The 17,344-nt window shown below is 43.0% G+C and overlaps 1 protein-coding gene across 1 annotated transcript in view; it reads left to right on the forward strand.

Annotated features, from left to right (window-relative positions):
* Window positions 1-13,852, forward strand: part of SLC2A13 (solute carrier family 2 member 13) — a 111,938-nt gene extending 98,086 nt beyond the window's left edge. The window contains exons 8-10 of the mRNA XM_066634136.1: window positions 6,357-6,478; window positions 10,464-10,616; window positions 13,626-13,852. Of these exons, the coding sequence (XP_066490233.1) occupies window positions 6,357-6,478; window positions 10,464-10,616; window positions 13,626-13,852 (502 nt within the window). The remainder of the gene's footprint in view (window positions 1-6,356; window positions 6,479-10,463; window positions 10,617-13,625) is intronic.
* Window positions 13,853-17,344: the final 3,492 nt, after the last annotated feature.

Here is a 17,344-nt window from a genome sequence, read left to right on the forward strand (position 1 = left end):
AATGATTCAGTATCCACTAATTCGGTGTCTACTGTTTTCCAGGAAACTAACCCTAGCAGAGACAGCAACTGTTACCCTGCACATGCCTGATCTTGTCTGATCTTGGAAGCTAAGCAAGTTCAGGCCTGGTTAGTACTTGGATGGGAGACTGCCTGGGAATACCAGGTGCTGTGGGCTTATACCATAGTCTTTCGAGACTGAAGGTTGCCAACGATAGAACCCTAGCAGATAAAAGAACTCAATGGATGTACTAATAGCAGTGTCATTTGGGGAGAAGCCTAGTGGCATCTTTGAATTGAAGGGGAATGAGATTGCTCCACTTTCACTTCTAATGAGCATCCCAGTCCCTGCAGCCCTCCTGAGCAGTGAGATCCTAGAGATCGCATGGCTGCCTCCCCCTGCCTTTCCCCTGCCCCCGCAAGGACTTACAGCAGTTCAAACTCTCAAAGAGAGTTTGAAAACCGCTGCCTAAGGGGCAAAAGACAAAGGAAAGTGGTCTTCCCAACATAGTTTCAGCAGCAGTTGAAAAGGAGCTGATGTATTGAGGTTGAGTGGTCTTCCAGCCCTCAAGGAGCATAGTGTGCATGGGATTCCTCTGTTTGAGAGTCAGATTAGTATGTGAAATCTTGTAGGACTCTACATATCTGTGTACACGTATATTAAAAAGCTAGTCCTCAAAATTTTGGCAAGCTCTAGTATGTCCAAGAAACAGAAGCCAAGATGGACCTATCCAGATGCAGGGCTGAGGCTGTGTAGATGGGGTAGACTTAGAAGGAGTCTAAGGACTTAGTCTAAAAGGAGTCTAAAGGAGTCTAAAAGGAGACTTAGAGATGGTAGAGAAATTAAATGAGTTCTTTGCCTCAATCTTCATGGCAGAAGACCTCGGGCAGATACCGCTGCCCGAACGGCCCTTCCTGACTGAGGAATTAAGTCAGATAGAGGTTAAAAGAGAAGATGTTTCAGACCTAATTGATAAATTAAAGATCAATAAGTCACCCAAGAGTTATTAAGGAATTGAAAAATGAAGTTGCTGATCTCTTGACTAAGATATGCAACTTGTCCCTCAAACGGCCATGATACTAGAAGATTGGAGGATAGCAAATGTCACGCCTATCTTTAAAAAGGGAAAAAGGGGGGACCTGGGAAACTATAGGCCAGTCAGCCTAACATCTATACTGGGTAAGATGATGGAATGCCTCATCAAAGATAGGATCTCAAAACATAGACGAACAGGCCTTGCTGAGAGAGAGTCAGCATGGCTTCTGTAAGGGTAAGTCTTGCCTCACAAACGTTATAGAATTCTTTGAAAAGGTCAACAGGCATGTGGATGCAGGAGAACCCATAGACATTATATATCTGGACTTTCAGAAGGCGTTTGACACGGTCCCTCACCAAAGGCTATTGAAAAAACTCCAGTCAGGGAATTAGAGGACAGGTCCTCTCATGGATTGAGAACAGGTTGAAGACCAGGAAACAGAGAGTGGGTGTCAATGGGCAATTTTCACACTGGTTAGGTGAAAAGCGGTGTGCCCCAAGGATCTGTCCTGGGACCGGTGCTCTTCAACCTCTTCATAAATGACCTGGAGACAGGGTTGAGCAGTGAGGTTGCAAAGTTTGCAGACGACACCAAACTTTTCCGAGTGGTGAAGACCAGAAGTGATTGTGAGGAGCTCCAGAAGGATCTCTCCAGACTGGCAGAATGGGCAGCAAAATGGCAGATGCGCTTCAATGTCAGTAAGTGTAAGGTCATGCACACTGGGGCAAAAAATCAAAAAAATCAAAAAATCAAAACTTCACATATAGGCTGATGGGTTCTGAGCTGTCTGTGACAGATCAGGAGAGAGATCTTGGGGTGGTGGTGAACAGGTCAATGAAAGTGTCAACCCAATGTGCGGCAGCAGTGAAGAAGGCCAATTCTATGCTTGGGATCATTAGGAAGGTTATTGAGAACAAAACGGCTAATATTATAATGCTGTTGTACAAATCTATGGTAAGGCCACACCTGGAGTATTGTGTCCAGTTCTGGTCACCACATCTTAAAAAAGTGGAAATGGAAAAGGTGCAAAAGAGAGTGACTAAGATGATTACTGGGCTGGGGCACCTTCCTTATGAGGAAAGGCCTCTTCAGCCTAGAAAAGAGACACCTGAGGGAGGACATGATTGAGACATACAAAATTGTGCAGGGGATGGATAGAGTGGATAGGGAGATGCTCTTTACACTCTCACATAATACCAGAACCAGGGGACATCCACTAAAATTGAGTGTTGGGAGAGTTAGAACAGACAAAAGAAAATATTTCTTTACTCAGCATGTGGTTGGCCTGTGGAACTCCTTATCACAGGATGTGGTGATGGCATCTGGCCTGGACGCCTTTAAAAGGGGATTGGACAAGTTTCTGGAGGAAAAATCCATTACGGGTTACAAGCCATGATGTGCATGTACAACCTCCTGATTTTAGAAATGGGCTATGTCAGAATGCCAGATGCAAGGAAGGGCACCAGGATGCAGGTCTGTTGTTATCTGGTATGCTCCCTGGGGCATTTGGTGGGCCGCTGTGAGATACAGGAAGCTGGACTAGATGGGCCTATGGCCTGATCTAGTGGGGCTGTTCTTGTGTTCTTATGTCTTGACTGAAGAGGGGCCTAAATCCTGCTCCTGGATCCTAGAATCACCTAGGGACAATGTTGTGGAGAAGGTGAAAGAGATCTTCCAGCCTTCTCATTCATTCATTCATTCATTCCTCTATCTGGGCAAATTAATTAAAGAAAGGTGCACTGTGTGCTCATATGCAGAATGCATAGTGGAGACACACTACATTTTGCTAGTTAAGAATGTGAACCACTTGGGGCACAATCCAAACCAGGTCTACTCAGAAGTAAGTCTAATTTTGTTCAGTGGGACTTACTCTCAGGAAAGTGTGGTTAGGATTGCAGCTGTGGTTTTATAATCAGCAAGTTGCTTCATACTGGCTAATGGGGATGCAAAATTGCAAACTGACAGGCATCATTGTTTACTGTGAGAAGTGTTTGTAAGAAAACGTTGGACTTCACTTTAGCAGGCAGCTGCAGTGGTGCCTGAAAGAAATCTACTAAGCCAATTATCATATTGTTTGCTTTGAGATACTTCAGCATGGATAATCAGCCAGTATTCATCACTATGCACCTGCAAAAAAAACCCAAACTAAGAGCAACACTGAAATGAGCCAATAGGATGTGTTGAAGCTGTTGGCCTATTGTCCTGTGATTTAACTGACGTAAATGCAAAAATCTGCCCATACTAGGGTGTGTCGGAGAGACAGTTAAAATTGTTGAATCATTAAGTATGGGAGAAATCAATAACATACACATAGTGGTGTCCTTTGACAGAATTGTCTAGATCAACCTTGACCGCTAACCACTAATGGGGTAATAATGCCCAAAACTTGTAGATCAGGTAGAACAATGCCAAAGAGAGACCAATGATTAATACTCTTTAGTCAGTTGTTCCCTTTTGTACAAAATAAATAAGAAGCAGAGGCAATGGAGAAGGTATTGTGGTTGTAAGTGATGCAATCTTTCCAATCTTATATTTAAGTCTAAAACTTTATCAGATGACATAGAGTGAAAGAGGGTAATTTCAGATTTTTTTATTGCATGCAAAGTTGATAATTTTGAGGATTCCTGTGAAGGGAGGCACCTGTTTGTTTCCTCCATCTTGTACTTGTGTTAGGCTCTGTGTCAGCCATTTTCAATTTTTTTCAGCTCAGGGCACACTGACAAGGCACTAAAATTGTCAAGGCACACTAGCAGTTTTTTACTTACATTAAATTACTACATTACAAATAATTTTTAATTAATGCAATTAATACAATTAAATCATTACATGACAAAGGGCACAATCCTAACCAGGTCTAATTCAGTTGGAGTGGGGGGGGGGGGGGGAGAGAGGGAGAGAGAATATGAAGAAAGTGATTCTGGACCTTTGAAAGTGAAGGGAGGGACTGAAGGGAGGGAAAGTAAGAGAGGTGCTAACTGCAATTATGAGATTAGGGGGGATGTACCTGTGGGAGGGAGTGGGGTGGGGAGAAGTGCCAATTGCCTGCTCCTGTATTTAAGAAAAAAGAGTGCGATCAGAAGCCCAATCCTAGGCAATATGTCTACTCAGAAGTAAGCCCCATTCAAGTCAAGGGGGCTTACTCCCAGGTAAGTGTGGATAGGATTGTGGCCCAACACCCCTCCTCTAAAAGGCGAAAGACAAGGCAGGGAGGGTTACTTTGGAGAGTTGCAGGCAAACGGGCACCAGAACCCTTTTAGCCAGCCTGTTCTTGGGCTGGTAGCCTCAGCAGACTTGCTCACTTCCTGCCTGCTCCTGCCTCCCTCATTCTCACTCACTCCGTGGACCTCCTCCAGGCGTCTCTAGCTGCCCAATCAGCTCACAGGGCAGACTTGATACCCAATCCTAGACATGTCTACTCAGAAGTAAGCCCCATAATAGTCAGAGGGGCTTACTCCCAGGTAAATGAGGATCGGGTTGCAGCCGTCCTCTCGCTCAGCAGCAGGAGATGCAAAGCAACCACAGCTGCTCCTTTTTAGAAGGCTGCCGCTTCCCCCCCCCCTGCAAGCTTCTCCCCCTGCCGTTTCTCCCCCCCCCCCCCGCGAGTGGCTGCTGCCTGCCTCCTCTGGCCCCATGGCACACCTGAGACAGCCTAGCGGCACACCAGTGTACCCCAGCACAGCAGTTGAAAACCGCTGATCTATGTTTTAAAATGATTGCTTAAGAGGAAAAAAATATTCTTGTCAGTTAGTTGCAATTAAGCTCTAAACAGAAATGTGTAGGCCCAGATCAGCCCAGGAAACAGAACCTGAAAGTACTGGTCAGAAAAATGAAACACAGGTTCTGGGAAGTGGTCAGTTGAAGATATTTTGGAGGAAAATGAAACATAAAATTGGCAGTCAGATTGGGAAAAATCTGGAGTGGCGTGGAGGTCATTATATCCCTATATAAGTCAAACTGAGCCGGAACAGAACCTAGAAATAGAGAGAGAGAGAGAGCTCTGTCGCAGAGAAGAAAAAGGTGCTGCAGCTGAGTGAGAAATGGAACTGAAGTATAGAACACATACAAATTGACAATGTTGCTTCAGTTTGGAAGCTGGCTTAAACAGGGAACCCGTCTAGTTAGGTAGATGCAGTTATCTCAATTTTCTTACCATTTATGCTCAAACACTTGGGAAACTTTTTTCAAAGTAGCTTTAAAGTTATTCTTCTTTGTATGGTTAAAATGGCAACTTCTGTTCCTCATGGATGCTGGCTAACAAGGCTAACAACATATATTTGCTGATAGAAACCTTTTTCAAAATCTCAGACAAGTGATGTTTGACTAACTTGGTCTCTGAATTCTTGATTTTCCTATCATACACCTAATAACTCTCAGATTTTTCTCAGTACTGATAAAGTTTCCCAAGGAAGAAAGTTGTGTGTGTGTGTGTGTGTGTGTGTGTGTGTGTGTGTGTGTGTGTGTGTGTGTGTTAGTGGAGGCAGATGCATCAGTAAAAACGACTTCTTTTTGGTGGCAGAAGAAAATGCACAAGAAGATGAGGATCAAGAGGGAAAGTTGTTTTTGCTTCTCAGTTAATGGTTGAGATTACAGCTGGACTGTAACAGTCCCTACGTCACACCTAAGTGTGGGATAGGAAAACCCAAAACTCAGAGACCAAGCTAGTTGAACATCAGTTGCCTGAGATTTTGGAAAAGGTTTCAATAAACAAATATATACAGTAAAAACTTTGTTAACCAGCATCTGTGAGGAATGGAGGTTGCCATTTTAAATGGCAACCTTAAAGAAAGGTTGCCATTTTACCTGATAAACTAATAAACTTCTTGGATATACCAGTGGACCCTCCACATCTTCGGGCCTCTTATCTGCAGATTTAACCATGTGCAGATACAGAGGGTCTGGCAGGTGCTTCTGGAGGCTCCCCACAACTATTTACCTGGAACCTCCAGAGGCCTCTCAGTTGGTCATACCAGCTCCTTGTTGGCCTCTGCAGGCCTGAGAAAGGCCTGTAGAAGCCTCCAGAAGTTGCTTCTAGAGCAGTGTTTCTCAAACTGTGGACCGGGACCCACTAGGTGGGTCCCCATTCGTTTCAATATTTTATTTTTAATATATTAGATGATGCTACCATGGTATGTGACTGCATTTGGGGAAATGTTACAGACCTGTACTTTTAACAATGATAGTCAATGGGACTTACTCCCAGGTGAGTGTGGGGAGCAGGGGTTCCGCTTGAGCCTCTGCTCTTCTGATTCTATGTTGTTGCTGTTTACTTTAGGTGTTGATTTTTCCTTTAACACCTTTTGTCTTGATGACTGTCTTGCAGATGCTCAAATGAGACCGGACTAAAAACTGGAGGCATATTTTGGGCATATAACTTCTGCCCTACGTCGTATTCTTGGACAGCACTCCTGGGACTCATTTTGTACCTGGTCTTCTTTGCACCTGGTAAGCTAGAATGGCTTATTTACTTCCATTGGTAAAATTACATTGGTTGTTGCATTGGTTCATTGTAGAAAGATCATTACCTCATTGTGGTAATAATCTTGGACTGACTATTAGGGATGGGAGCTTGAGTCAGGTGACTCAAAAATCAGCATTTTTTGCAGACTCATGGAGACTTGAGTCACCTACTCCAGTGGCTCAGGTCAGGGGTGTCAAACATAAGGCCTGGGGACCGGATGCAGCCCATAGAAGCTTTTTATCTGGCCCTCAGGCTCTCAGCTGTTGAGCAGTACTGAGGTGTTACTACTGAAAGGGCAGCCGACATGAAAATTGGGCTGTCCCATATCTTGAAATATGATCAAGATTTTTGTATTTTCTCTTATGTCATTTGCAGCTAATGAGTTCCTAAGTGAGAAAAATGCTAATTTTTGGTTATGACCTGTTTGATGGCATCACTTCCTGCGTAATGATGTCACTTCCCGCCCTCAGCAGGCATGCTGAATGCTGTTTGGCTCTCTGTATAAAACAAGTTTGACACCCCTGACTCAGGCATTGACTTGAGTCTGAGGCCTCTTGACACGGCACTAATTCCCCACGCATGTATGCTGGAGTCTGTTTGGGTGTGCTTGCTTTCTTTTTTTCATGGCATGAAAGACCTCGTGGAGCTATTATTCAGACTCTGAGAGCAGCAGGGAAGTTCCAGCAAGGAGGTAGGGAAAGGTTAATGTTTTGCTTTTTCATCAGGCTGGAGGCGGGAGAAGGTTCTCTTGCCCATGTCTAAAGGAACCGATGGTCATTGGACGAAGGATGGCTGGTTTGGTTTTTTCTTTGGATGAGGGAGGGCAGAAGGAGGAGCTGAAGGGGTTCTTTGCCTTGGAATTGGCTGGAGTAACCCAGGGAAGGAGAAGAGGCGGTTCATAGTGATCACGCTTTCCAACCGTTCATAGTGATCACGCTTTCCAACTGCGTTGCTGCCTCATGTGTGCTCCTGTAGTGTAGCTAGAAGGGGTGCAAAGCACTGTGTTTTGCAGGGAGTCTCGCCTTGGCTTGCAAAGCACTGCATATTGCACGGAGCTTCACCACAAGCATGCAAACAGCCTCTCCCCTTCAGAATGGGGAGAGGCAGAATGGCCCTGTTGTAGTCCATGGAAAAACACTGTGGTTGCCCCACCTGCCTATACCCAAGGAGGCTCTCCTTACACCCAAGAAAGTGGGTGTAAGGAGAGCCTCCTCAGGTGTAAAAGGAGAGCCTCCTTGGGTGTAAGCAGGCAGGGCAGCTGTGGTGCTTTTCTGTGACCAATGATGGGCAGTTCTGCCTCACTTGCTGTCCTGTTCTGAAGGGGGGGGGGCTGCTTGCATGCCTGTGGTGAGGCTCAGTGCAACATAGCACTTTGCAAGCCAAGGTAAGGCTCCCTGCAAAACGTAGTGCTTTGCACACCCTCTAGCTATGCTACTGGTGGGCTCTGTTATTTGGAAGGAGGAAGCCTCATTGAATGACCGATGCAAGTGGGACTACTGAGTAGCACTACAAAGGATTGGGTCATCCTAGTAAGTCAAGTAAGGAAGGAAGAGTAGGCGGTTCGTAACAATCACGCTTTCCAAACGCATGGCTCCATTGTTACTTGGGAGGAAGGAGCCTCATTGAACAACCAAAGCAAATGGAACTACTTCTGAGTACAGCTGCAAAAGATTGAGTTATCCTGCTAAGCCTCCCAGCTGCTATGTGTTACCCTCTTGCCACTTCTTTTCCCACTCTCTTGTACTCTGTCTTGCCTTGTTTATGGATGGGATGGGGACAGTGTTTTAAGAAAACTCCCAACGCACACACATACCCTGACAGTAGCCCTTTTTTTTCCACAGCTGGCTTTTAAAGGGAATGACTCGAGTCTTTTCGAGTCACAAAAACACTCTAGGAGACTTGTAAAGTCTGCTTGTTATGACTTGTTTTTGAGTCAAGTTGTGGGGGGTGGAGACTCATGATTTGAGTCTAGCACACCTGACTTGCCCAACTCTGCTGAGTGGGTAATTCCCTGTGAAGCAAAAGTAATTACCGTGTTTCCCCGAAAATAAGACACTGTCTTATATTTTTTTGGCTCAAAAAAACACACCAGGTCTTATTTTCAGGGTAGGTCTTCTCTTATTTCCTGGGTCTTACTCCAAGGAAAGTGTGGCTAGGATTGCAGCCTGAAGCTGCTGCTCAGCGTGCTGAGGAGAGCTGCCCTATTGGCTGAAGAGAGCTGCCCTGCTGGCACCTCCACGGGGAAGAACACAAAGGGGGAGGGCAGAGAAGTGCCAAGTGCCTGCTGTCTAAGCCCCGTTATAGTCAGTGGAGCTTACTCCCAGGAAAGCATGGCCAGCATTGCAGCCTGTGAGCCTGAGCCTATGCGTGTCTATACAGCAGTAAGCCCCATTATAGGCAGTGGGGCTTACTCCCAGGAAAGCGTGACCAGGGTTGCAGCCTGAAGCTGCTGCTCAGCTTGCCAAGGAGAGCGGCCCTGCCGGCACCTCCATGGGGAAGGACATGGAGAGGGCAGGGAAGGGCCGGATGAGCAAGCGTGTCAGTCAGTTGGTGAGGAGGCCGTGGGTGAGGAGAGCAGGTCGGGCTCCTCCAGCCCAGCTGTGGGCAGAGGTGGGCGCAGCTTCCTTGTATGTGGGTTGGCAGCGATGGTGGCAGGAGCCTCCCTGCTGCCCCCAGCCTGGGTGTAGGAATGCAGGCTACAGCATTTGCATCTCCCCCCATGACTAAGAGCAGTTGGGTCCCGTGCTACGTGCACTCACTGTGCGCCCCGTCTACTCAGAAGTAAGCTGAGAAGTGGAGGCGCCTGTTGGGCGGAGATCACAACTAAGTCTTATTTTTGGGTAGGCCTTATTTTCGGGGAAACACATTAGATATACCACATTTGAGCACACAATCTCCTTGGTCACTTGTTGAAAGCCTTTGTTCTTTTGTGTGATAGATAATGTGGCCAGGGAGATGCTGCTTGAAGTAGCTGGTATAGCCCAGTTTACTCAGTCAATGCTTCCTTCTCACCTATGGTGAAGAAAAGAGGCATGCAACAATCAGAGGCTTGTTCAAGACTAGAAATTTTCTCTGAAAGGTAACAGCTCAACAGGTGCACTTACATTCATCATAGCTGTTAATAGTCTCTTGCTATTCAGTCTCACTTTTCTGCTAAACTTTTTGTGTTTATAATTTTTTTTTGCAAATTTGTTACAGCAGATTTCCCCCTTTCCATTTCCAACTCCCTCTACTACTGCCTCTCATTTTCTTAATTCCTGAGAAAGCAATGAAAAATCAAAATGGCGTGTTTGTGTTAATGCTGCTATCTGTCCTTTGTGATGTTATCTTCTTTCCCATTTCTTTTAATCCAAATAATTCCAAAATAACCCATGTATCCTCACTCTTCTCATTATCCTGTCCTGTTCTTCCATGCAATCATCAGCTTTACTGCTAAAACCATCTACCTGATGTGCCAAGTGGCAAATTATTTAAAATTCTGAAGTCTTGTAACACTAAATATTTAGCTACTTATCTTTAGCTTCTACTTATCTTTACTCAGGAGTCAGATTCCAAACCACAAGAACATATGCAAGAACGGTTGGAACTCTCACGAGTGTACTTTCTTGTTTCTCTTTTATACCTATTCCTCTGAATCTTTGACAATGCACCACTTCCAGTAAGTGGAAATTGCCACCTCCTTACATCTGTGTAATATAGTTCATTATGTCTTGACCTCTTTACATCTCTCTCCATTCACCTCTCTATACATATATCCATTCTGTTCTGGCAATCCAAAGAAGGTATGCATTACCTATAGTCATTAGATTCAAGCAAACATTTAGATCAACAGGTGAGGCTTTCTGTTGAAGTAGTAGTAGTAGTACCGTGGTATCTTACCAGTGCAGCGTGGTCTGCCATCTTTGAAAATGCTTTTTCATTTGATATACCTGAATGTTCTATTAAAGTTAGTCATTTGACTTTTTTCAGGAATGGGACCAATGCCTTGGACAGTAAATTCTGAAATATACCCCCTTTGGGCTAGAAGTACAGGAAATGCATGTTCTTCTGGGGTAAACTGGATTTTCAATGTCCTGGTGTCACTGACGTTTCTGCACACAGCTGAATATCTGACATACTACGGTAAGAAGTGTTCTCTATCTTAAATGAAACCTAGGTCAAATGCATTTCAGATCACTTGAATTTTAGCTTTTCATCTTCAGAAGTCTTGACTGACAGCTTAACATTCTTTTAACATTCTTTTAACATTCTAGAAAACTAATATACTGAACATTAGAGTCTGTTGCACAAATATCAAAGATTCTCTTTCAAGATTTTCAATTTACAGAGTTCTGTTATAGACCTAATGGTTAATTAAAGTCATGTTAAAGCTCTAGTGAGCTGTTATGCTGCGGCATTCTGTGTGATGGTAAGAGAACAAGCTCTGACTGTTAGTCTTGACATTGTTTCATCCCTAAATAGCTTTCCTAAACCTACTTGTCCATATTGGTGGCTTTGATATGTTGTAGTAGTTAACCTTCAAAACAGGTGATCTTTAAAATGCTTTCCATTTTTTAAATTTATTTTGCTGTGAAAGCAGGATAAGTAGCTGTCAGATGGAATTACAGGTTGAGCCTCATTATTCGCGTGGGTTCTGTTCCCAGAACTCACATGGATGGCAAAAAACACACTAAAGTAAATCCATTTAAAAAACAAGTTCCCTTGCTCTGGTGATTTAAAAACAGCCTTGCTGACCTTTGTGAAGTAAGAAAAGTGTCATTAAGAAGATAATCCATCAATCAGTCATCCTCTAGGCGCTTTACTCAGCCCCTCCCTTCACCAATGCAAAGTGATCACTTTTCTTTCATGTGCTCAGGGGGAAGGGAGGGGTTGCCTAGAGAGAGAAGGATTGATGGATTGTCAGCCAGCTGACACCCCCCTCCTTTAAGGAGGCTATTGTTAAAGGACTGTTCAGTTTTTTAAACTGATTTTAAATGGAAGCATTTTTCCCCTTATCCAGGGATCAGCATATTCCTTCTCATTTGCAGGGGCCATTTGTGTTGAGTCAAATCCGTGTATAAAAAATCCTTGTATAACAAGGCTGGACCTGTACTACCAGACACCCATTACTTGGCTCATCTCTCAGAAGAGTCTTTGTGGTGGGGCAAGGACCCTGTTTTTTAATGATACATTTATGACCCTATCCCTGCCTTTGAAATCAGGGTGGCCACAGCCATCCAGAATTGGAAAGGGGAATGTTGAACACTGTAATACACAGAAAGTACAACTGTTTTAAAACTTGTATGGATCAGAGGTGATGAGTAGTGGAATAATAGAGACCCCAAATTGGATGCTACAAAAGCAACAGTAGTCCACCTCCTGGTCCAGGTCAGATAATTGGCTGGGTTTCTGGGTCTATTTAACACATTTTCCTTTTCAAGATAGAAAACATAATTGTTAAATTAATTCAACTAATTGCTACTTTTCACTCAGTCCACACTGCAGCTACAAATGTAGTCATTTTATTCACACCATGTCACTTGTTATCATGTTGCTTCTTTGATTTTCTTTTTTAGAACCACATAAATTCATTCCTTCAATCTGCCCCTAAGGTCTAATATCCTAGGAGCTTTTTGTTGTGTGTTCATTTTGAAATTGCTTTGCAAGACTGTGTCTTTGTTCAAGATCCTTACTCAGGATGTGATTCTTTTTTGGTGGCATTTGAGCTACTTTTTAGTATATGATTGGGGATCCTCAGTTTAGAACAGTGGTTCTCAAACTTTTTTCAGGCCATCACTCTCTTCTTTCCATAAACTCTGCCCAGCAACCCCACCCTATAAAAAACAGTATTCAGAACTTGCATAACTTTGCACAACGGCCTAAGGAAGATAATAATAAAATTCAGAACAGTAACAATTAATTGCACATTTTTAAAAAATCCAATTAAAACTTTTTAGTTCAATTTATTCAACAGAATTGATGAACTTGATTCAGTGATGCCCTCTTCAAAGTTGTTTAACAAGAATCTGATACCACATTTAGTAACTACTTCACTGTTCAGTAAATTCTTAATGTGATGGAGCAGCTTGATGAAGTGATTCCAGTTTCCCAATGTCTGGTTTAAATACACTTAACAGGAAATCACCTCATTTAGTATGAAGTCAGATTTTTGCTTGAAGTTGGTTGACCTCATTAAAACAACGTTCCACCAAATCTGATGTTAGAAATTCAATAAAGAGCTTTTTAACCACTGTGCAGGCTAGTTGTCAGAAATTTCCTTCTGTAACCAAACTTCTACACACAATGTCTCAAACGTTGCTTCTGCTCAGTGTTTGGTAGTTCAATTAGTTCTTCCACTATACCCCAACTTCTTCAAATCACTCAGACACTTCAGTGAAAACCAGATGTGATCTTTTTAAGCCTCCGGGCTGCATGGGGAGCACATAAAGTTATTTTGGATAAATATCTGAAAAGCAAAGTTAAAATGCTGTCAGATATAAAATACTATTTTAATAGACATCTTAGTAAATGCTCTCACTTAAAATTGCAGCTGTTTATTTAGTGCTCGAAAAGGAGTGAGAGAATTTGGTTTGGCTTAGATGGGCCATTGGGCCTGATACAGACGCAGGGCTTTTCAGACGCAGTTTTGCTGATCCTCAGAAGGCCTTTTGAGGCCTGGTAGAAGGACCTGAAGAAAAAAACCAAAAAAAGGTGATGGGAAGAGAGGCATTTGCCCCCCTGACCCCCCCCCAAGGTACAACAGTGGCCCCAACAATTCTTTCAAGTCCTTAATGGTTTCTCAAGAGCTGGTGACAAGAATTCTGTGCTTGGACTGCCAACTTTGAAGGAATTCCTGGAAATTATTTTTCCAACATGATGTAGGCACAAATTTCTGGAGGCCCTGTTAAAATCTCAAGGATTACTTTCAGTGGTCCTCCAGACATTGGTGCTGCTTTCAAGAGAGACCAATGCTGGAGAGTTGTCAACCTTACCTGGGTTTCTCCTTTCCTGCCTTCCCACAGGGCCGAGGGTCTTTCAGAAACCCCCAGAAAAATGAGGGAAGGGCTGCCATTGTCTTACAATGTTTTTGATTACTATGACCTTAGAAAAGAAGTTGACTGTGTGTGTGTGTGATGTGATTTTGTATTGCAGGAGCATTTTTCCTGTATGCCGGATTTGCTTTTGTTGGACTCATTTTCGTCTACGGCTGCCTTCCTGAGACGAAAGGGAAAAAACTAGAGGAAATTGAATGTTTGTTTGAGAACTCGCTGTGTACATGTGGCATTTCAGATTCTGATGATGGGAGGTATATTGAATATATCCGGGTGAAGGGAAGTAATTATCATCTTTCTGACAACGATGCTTCTGATGTGGAATGATTTTCTGCTGCTGTTGTATTTAAACGTTTAAAGGCCTTTTGGGAAAGTGGGGGTGAAGGAGCCATTCCTGATTATCTCAGTGCCCTGCTTCTGGTCTGGTCCTCCTTTCTAATGTCTCTGTGGAAATGCTTTCCTGTTCTTAAACCATGTCACATGAACAGAATGGAATAAAATCAGCCTTGTTCTTTCAATTCACCAAAATGGAAAGATGAGTTATCCTGTGAGGGTATGAGGCTTGCAACTGTGTGCAGTTGTACACCTCTGAAGTCCTCAAAACCGTGGTCCCAAACTCAATTGATCAAATGGCAGTGTAGACATCGGTTTTGCAGAAATGCAGGGAAAGAGCAGCTAGTCAGAAACCAGATGAATCATAAAAGTATGGTTACCTGGCAACCAAGATATGGCATATTCAGAACAGAAATGCTCAGTTTGTTACAAAATAAGCAGGAGAGAGGAATCCACTGCCTGATGTAGCAATATAATTTAAGATTGATACTACTTTAAAAAGCAAACTGTGTTGAAGGCAAGTATTTCCTGGGGTTTTTGTTGTTGTTCTTTAGCATGTCCACCTTTCTAAACTTAAATCTGTTCATGCTGTAGCTTTGCTTGGGAATTAAATTGGCTGGTTCCGCTGGAGATCTTTCTTTTCTCCATGGCTTGTGAAGGCAGCTATGGGAGCCATGCAGAGGCAGCTGTGCATGGTAAGCTGATTGTATGAAGGTTCTGTCTTTGCTTGCAGCCCTCCTTCTGCTTACACTACAGCAGGGCAGGTGCATCATGTCACACTACTGCTCCACTCTCTATTTATTGGTGTTGGTATCCTGTTCTGACTTGCTGGCTCTGTGAAGGTTTAATGTGAAGGTTTAATAGCTTTTCTCAGATACTGATAATTTACTCAGATTACTGACAAAGTGACTTTAGGTTTTATAGTAGGAATACATGTTAATTAAAATGAATATGATGTTCCATACCTGCTCCTTCATTCCTAACCTATTCAAAGGTGTTGAGAGTAAGGTTTGTTTGTAATGTTCCTGCACAGCAGTCACAGCAGGTTGTTTCAAATGTGCCACTAAATTCCTGTTTCTTTTTGTGCTTTGCACTTGCTTTGGTGTGATGAAAATCACCCAGACTGAGAAGGTTCCTTACAACAAACATCTTTTGTTTAGCCCCTTAATTCAAACCATTAAACCAGCATATGTATAAATGCATGCCCCATGAGTCCACAGCAGTCCAGGCATGTGCCTTTATAACTCTGGATACTAGTCACTGGTTATGTACTATAATCAGTACTTTAAACTGAGACCTAGACTCATTGTTTGCCAAAAGCTTGTGGTCTTGGCCTCCTCCTGCATTTTGAATGCAGGTCAAAATATAAGGCTCTTCCACATAAAAGCTGGCGTATTGGGGAGATGAGTTTTAGTTTGGTCTTTTATAATTTTACAGGGATTGGAAGGCAATTTACAATGAGGATCATTCCAACGTGGGACTCCCCACTTGCATTCTGCTATTGTACAATCTCAGGAAGGCTGAATTGTTATACTTCTTGTTGTTTTGCTCTGAATTTCCACAAACCAGCTTAAAGTTAGATGTAGAGCAGTGCCTACCCTCTGCCATGAACCTTATTAGCTAGGTGGCCTTAGGCAAGATGAAGATGCCCAGTATTTTTCATGCTGAATATGTGACTTTCTCCTCTTTCCGTTGCTGACCCCTCTTCCCTTGATCGACATTTCATCTTTTAGAATCAGAAAAACAGAAGGAAATAATATCATAGAGCATATTCCCTATATGTTTTCTATAGCCACTTCTGTACAATGGGAAAATTTGCTGGCTAGGCAAAGGAGTACATGCATTCTCTGTTATGATGGGGGAAGAAACACTTTTTCAGGAGAGAGACTTCTAAAAAAGCAAATGAAGTATTTCCTGTTGATGCAACCTGTCCTTTGACATGGAAGAATAATGTAACCTCCTCTTTAAAAACTTAAAACATTGCCCAAAACTTTGTCAATTTTACAAAATTTTTAAAAAAACAACTTGTGTTTCTCCCCATTCCATAACCCCTTGCAGCTACATTAAACCGTGGGTGTGGGTGAATGCCACCCGCAACCCTCCAGAACCTAGAGGGATCTCTGTTCTGAGGCCACAGACCTCTGCCTTATAAGGCATTAAAATCATCACTTCCAGTTTCATAAAGAAACCAGAAGTTGCATTTTTTAACTGTCTGACTCAGTTTGAGCCCGGCAGAGGCCTTGGATAGATGTCTGCTGGGCTCAGAGAACCCTCTAGAGGGGGCACATGTGGACATGGGACCCCCCTGTATATTGTATTAGTAGCAATAATTCAAATGTAAGGATGTAAATTTGCCTGGTCATTCTAGCTTCCCTGCTATGACTTTGAATATTAGGCTCATATTTGAGAGTAACTTTTCAATAGATAGCAATCATAACTCACAAGTGAATAGAGATTATGTGCAATGCATAATCTAAATAGTTTTTTTTCTAGATTTGATTATATTATGACAGTTGGGGGATGATCGTTTAATTGCCTGCTTTCGTAAATATTGGAATTGAGAAATGCCTACTTAACTAAACTTTATCATGGCATATGTGCTTAAACCCATAGACCAGGATAGGAGATACTTTGTGCATTTTAAGGAGCTATAGAGTAGGCTGTGCCTAGTTTATTTGCTCTCCCAAATTAATACAGATGCAGTATACAGGTTGAGACTAATTATTCGTGTGGGTCCTTTCCAAGCACTCACATGGATTTAAAAAAAGCACTATAGCAAATCAATTTAAAAAACAAAGTTTCTTTGCTCCAGTGATTGAAAAACAGCCTTGCTGACCTTTTGACTCTGAGATAAGAGTCATTAAGAAGACAATCCATCAGCATTTCACTCAGCTCCCCCCTTCACCAATGCAAAATGTTTCTTTCTGCTGGGGGAAGGGAGAGGTTGCCTAGAGAGAGAAGGATTGATGGATTGTTAGCCTGCTGCCCTCTCTCTCTCTCTCTCTCTCTCTCTCTCATTAAGGAGGCTGTTGTTAAAGGACTGTTTAGTTTTTTAAACTGATTTTAAAGGGATGCATTTTTCCCCTTCTCCAGGGATCAGCACGTTCCTTCTCATTTGCAGGGGCCATTCGTGTTGAGTCAAATTAGTGTATAAAAAATCTATGTATAAATAGGCTGGACCTGTATTCCCCTAGCATTGGGGAAAGATGCATGCTGTGCTGACATCTAGAGAACATTCCCTGGGTGGGGCAGAATGGGTTGCATAACTACCTCTTATTGTACATTATAGTGGAAGCATCCAAATGTCTTTTTAACCTTTGGAAAGTTCAAGCCAGGGAGCTGCTGAGAATTAAGCGTTCAGAGCTCATGGTGTCCAGGTCTCCCAATCAAGGTACCAGTGAGTAGGGGTTCACCTCGTCAAGCTAGCTGTCTTCTTTCACAGAGCATTTTCACTTTCCCCAAAACTCCCACTCAGCCTCTCAGATT

Source organism: Tiliqua scincoides, chromosome 7, assembly GCF_035046505.1.
Source record: "Tiliqua scincoides isolate rTilSci1 chromosome 7, rTilSci1.hap2, whole genome shotgun sequence".
Taxonomy (NCBI): Eukaryota; Metazoa; Chordata; class Lepidosauria; order Squamata; family Scincidae; genus Tiliqua; species Tiliqua scincoides.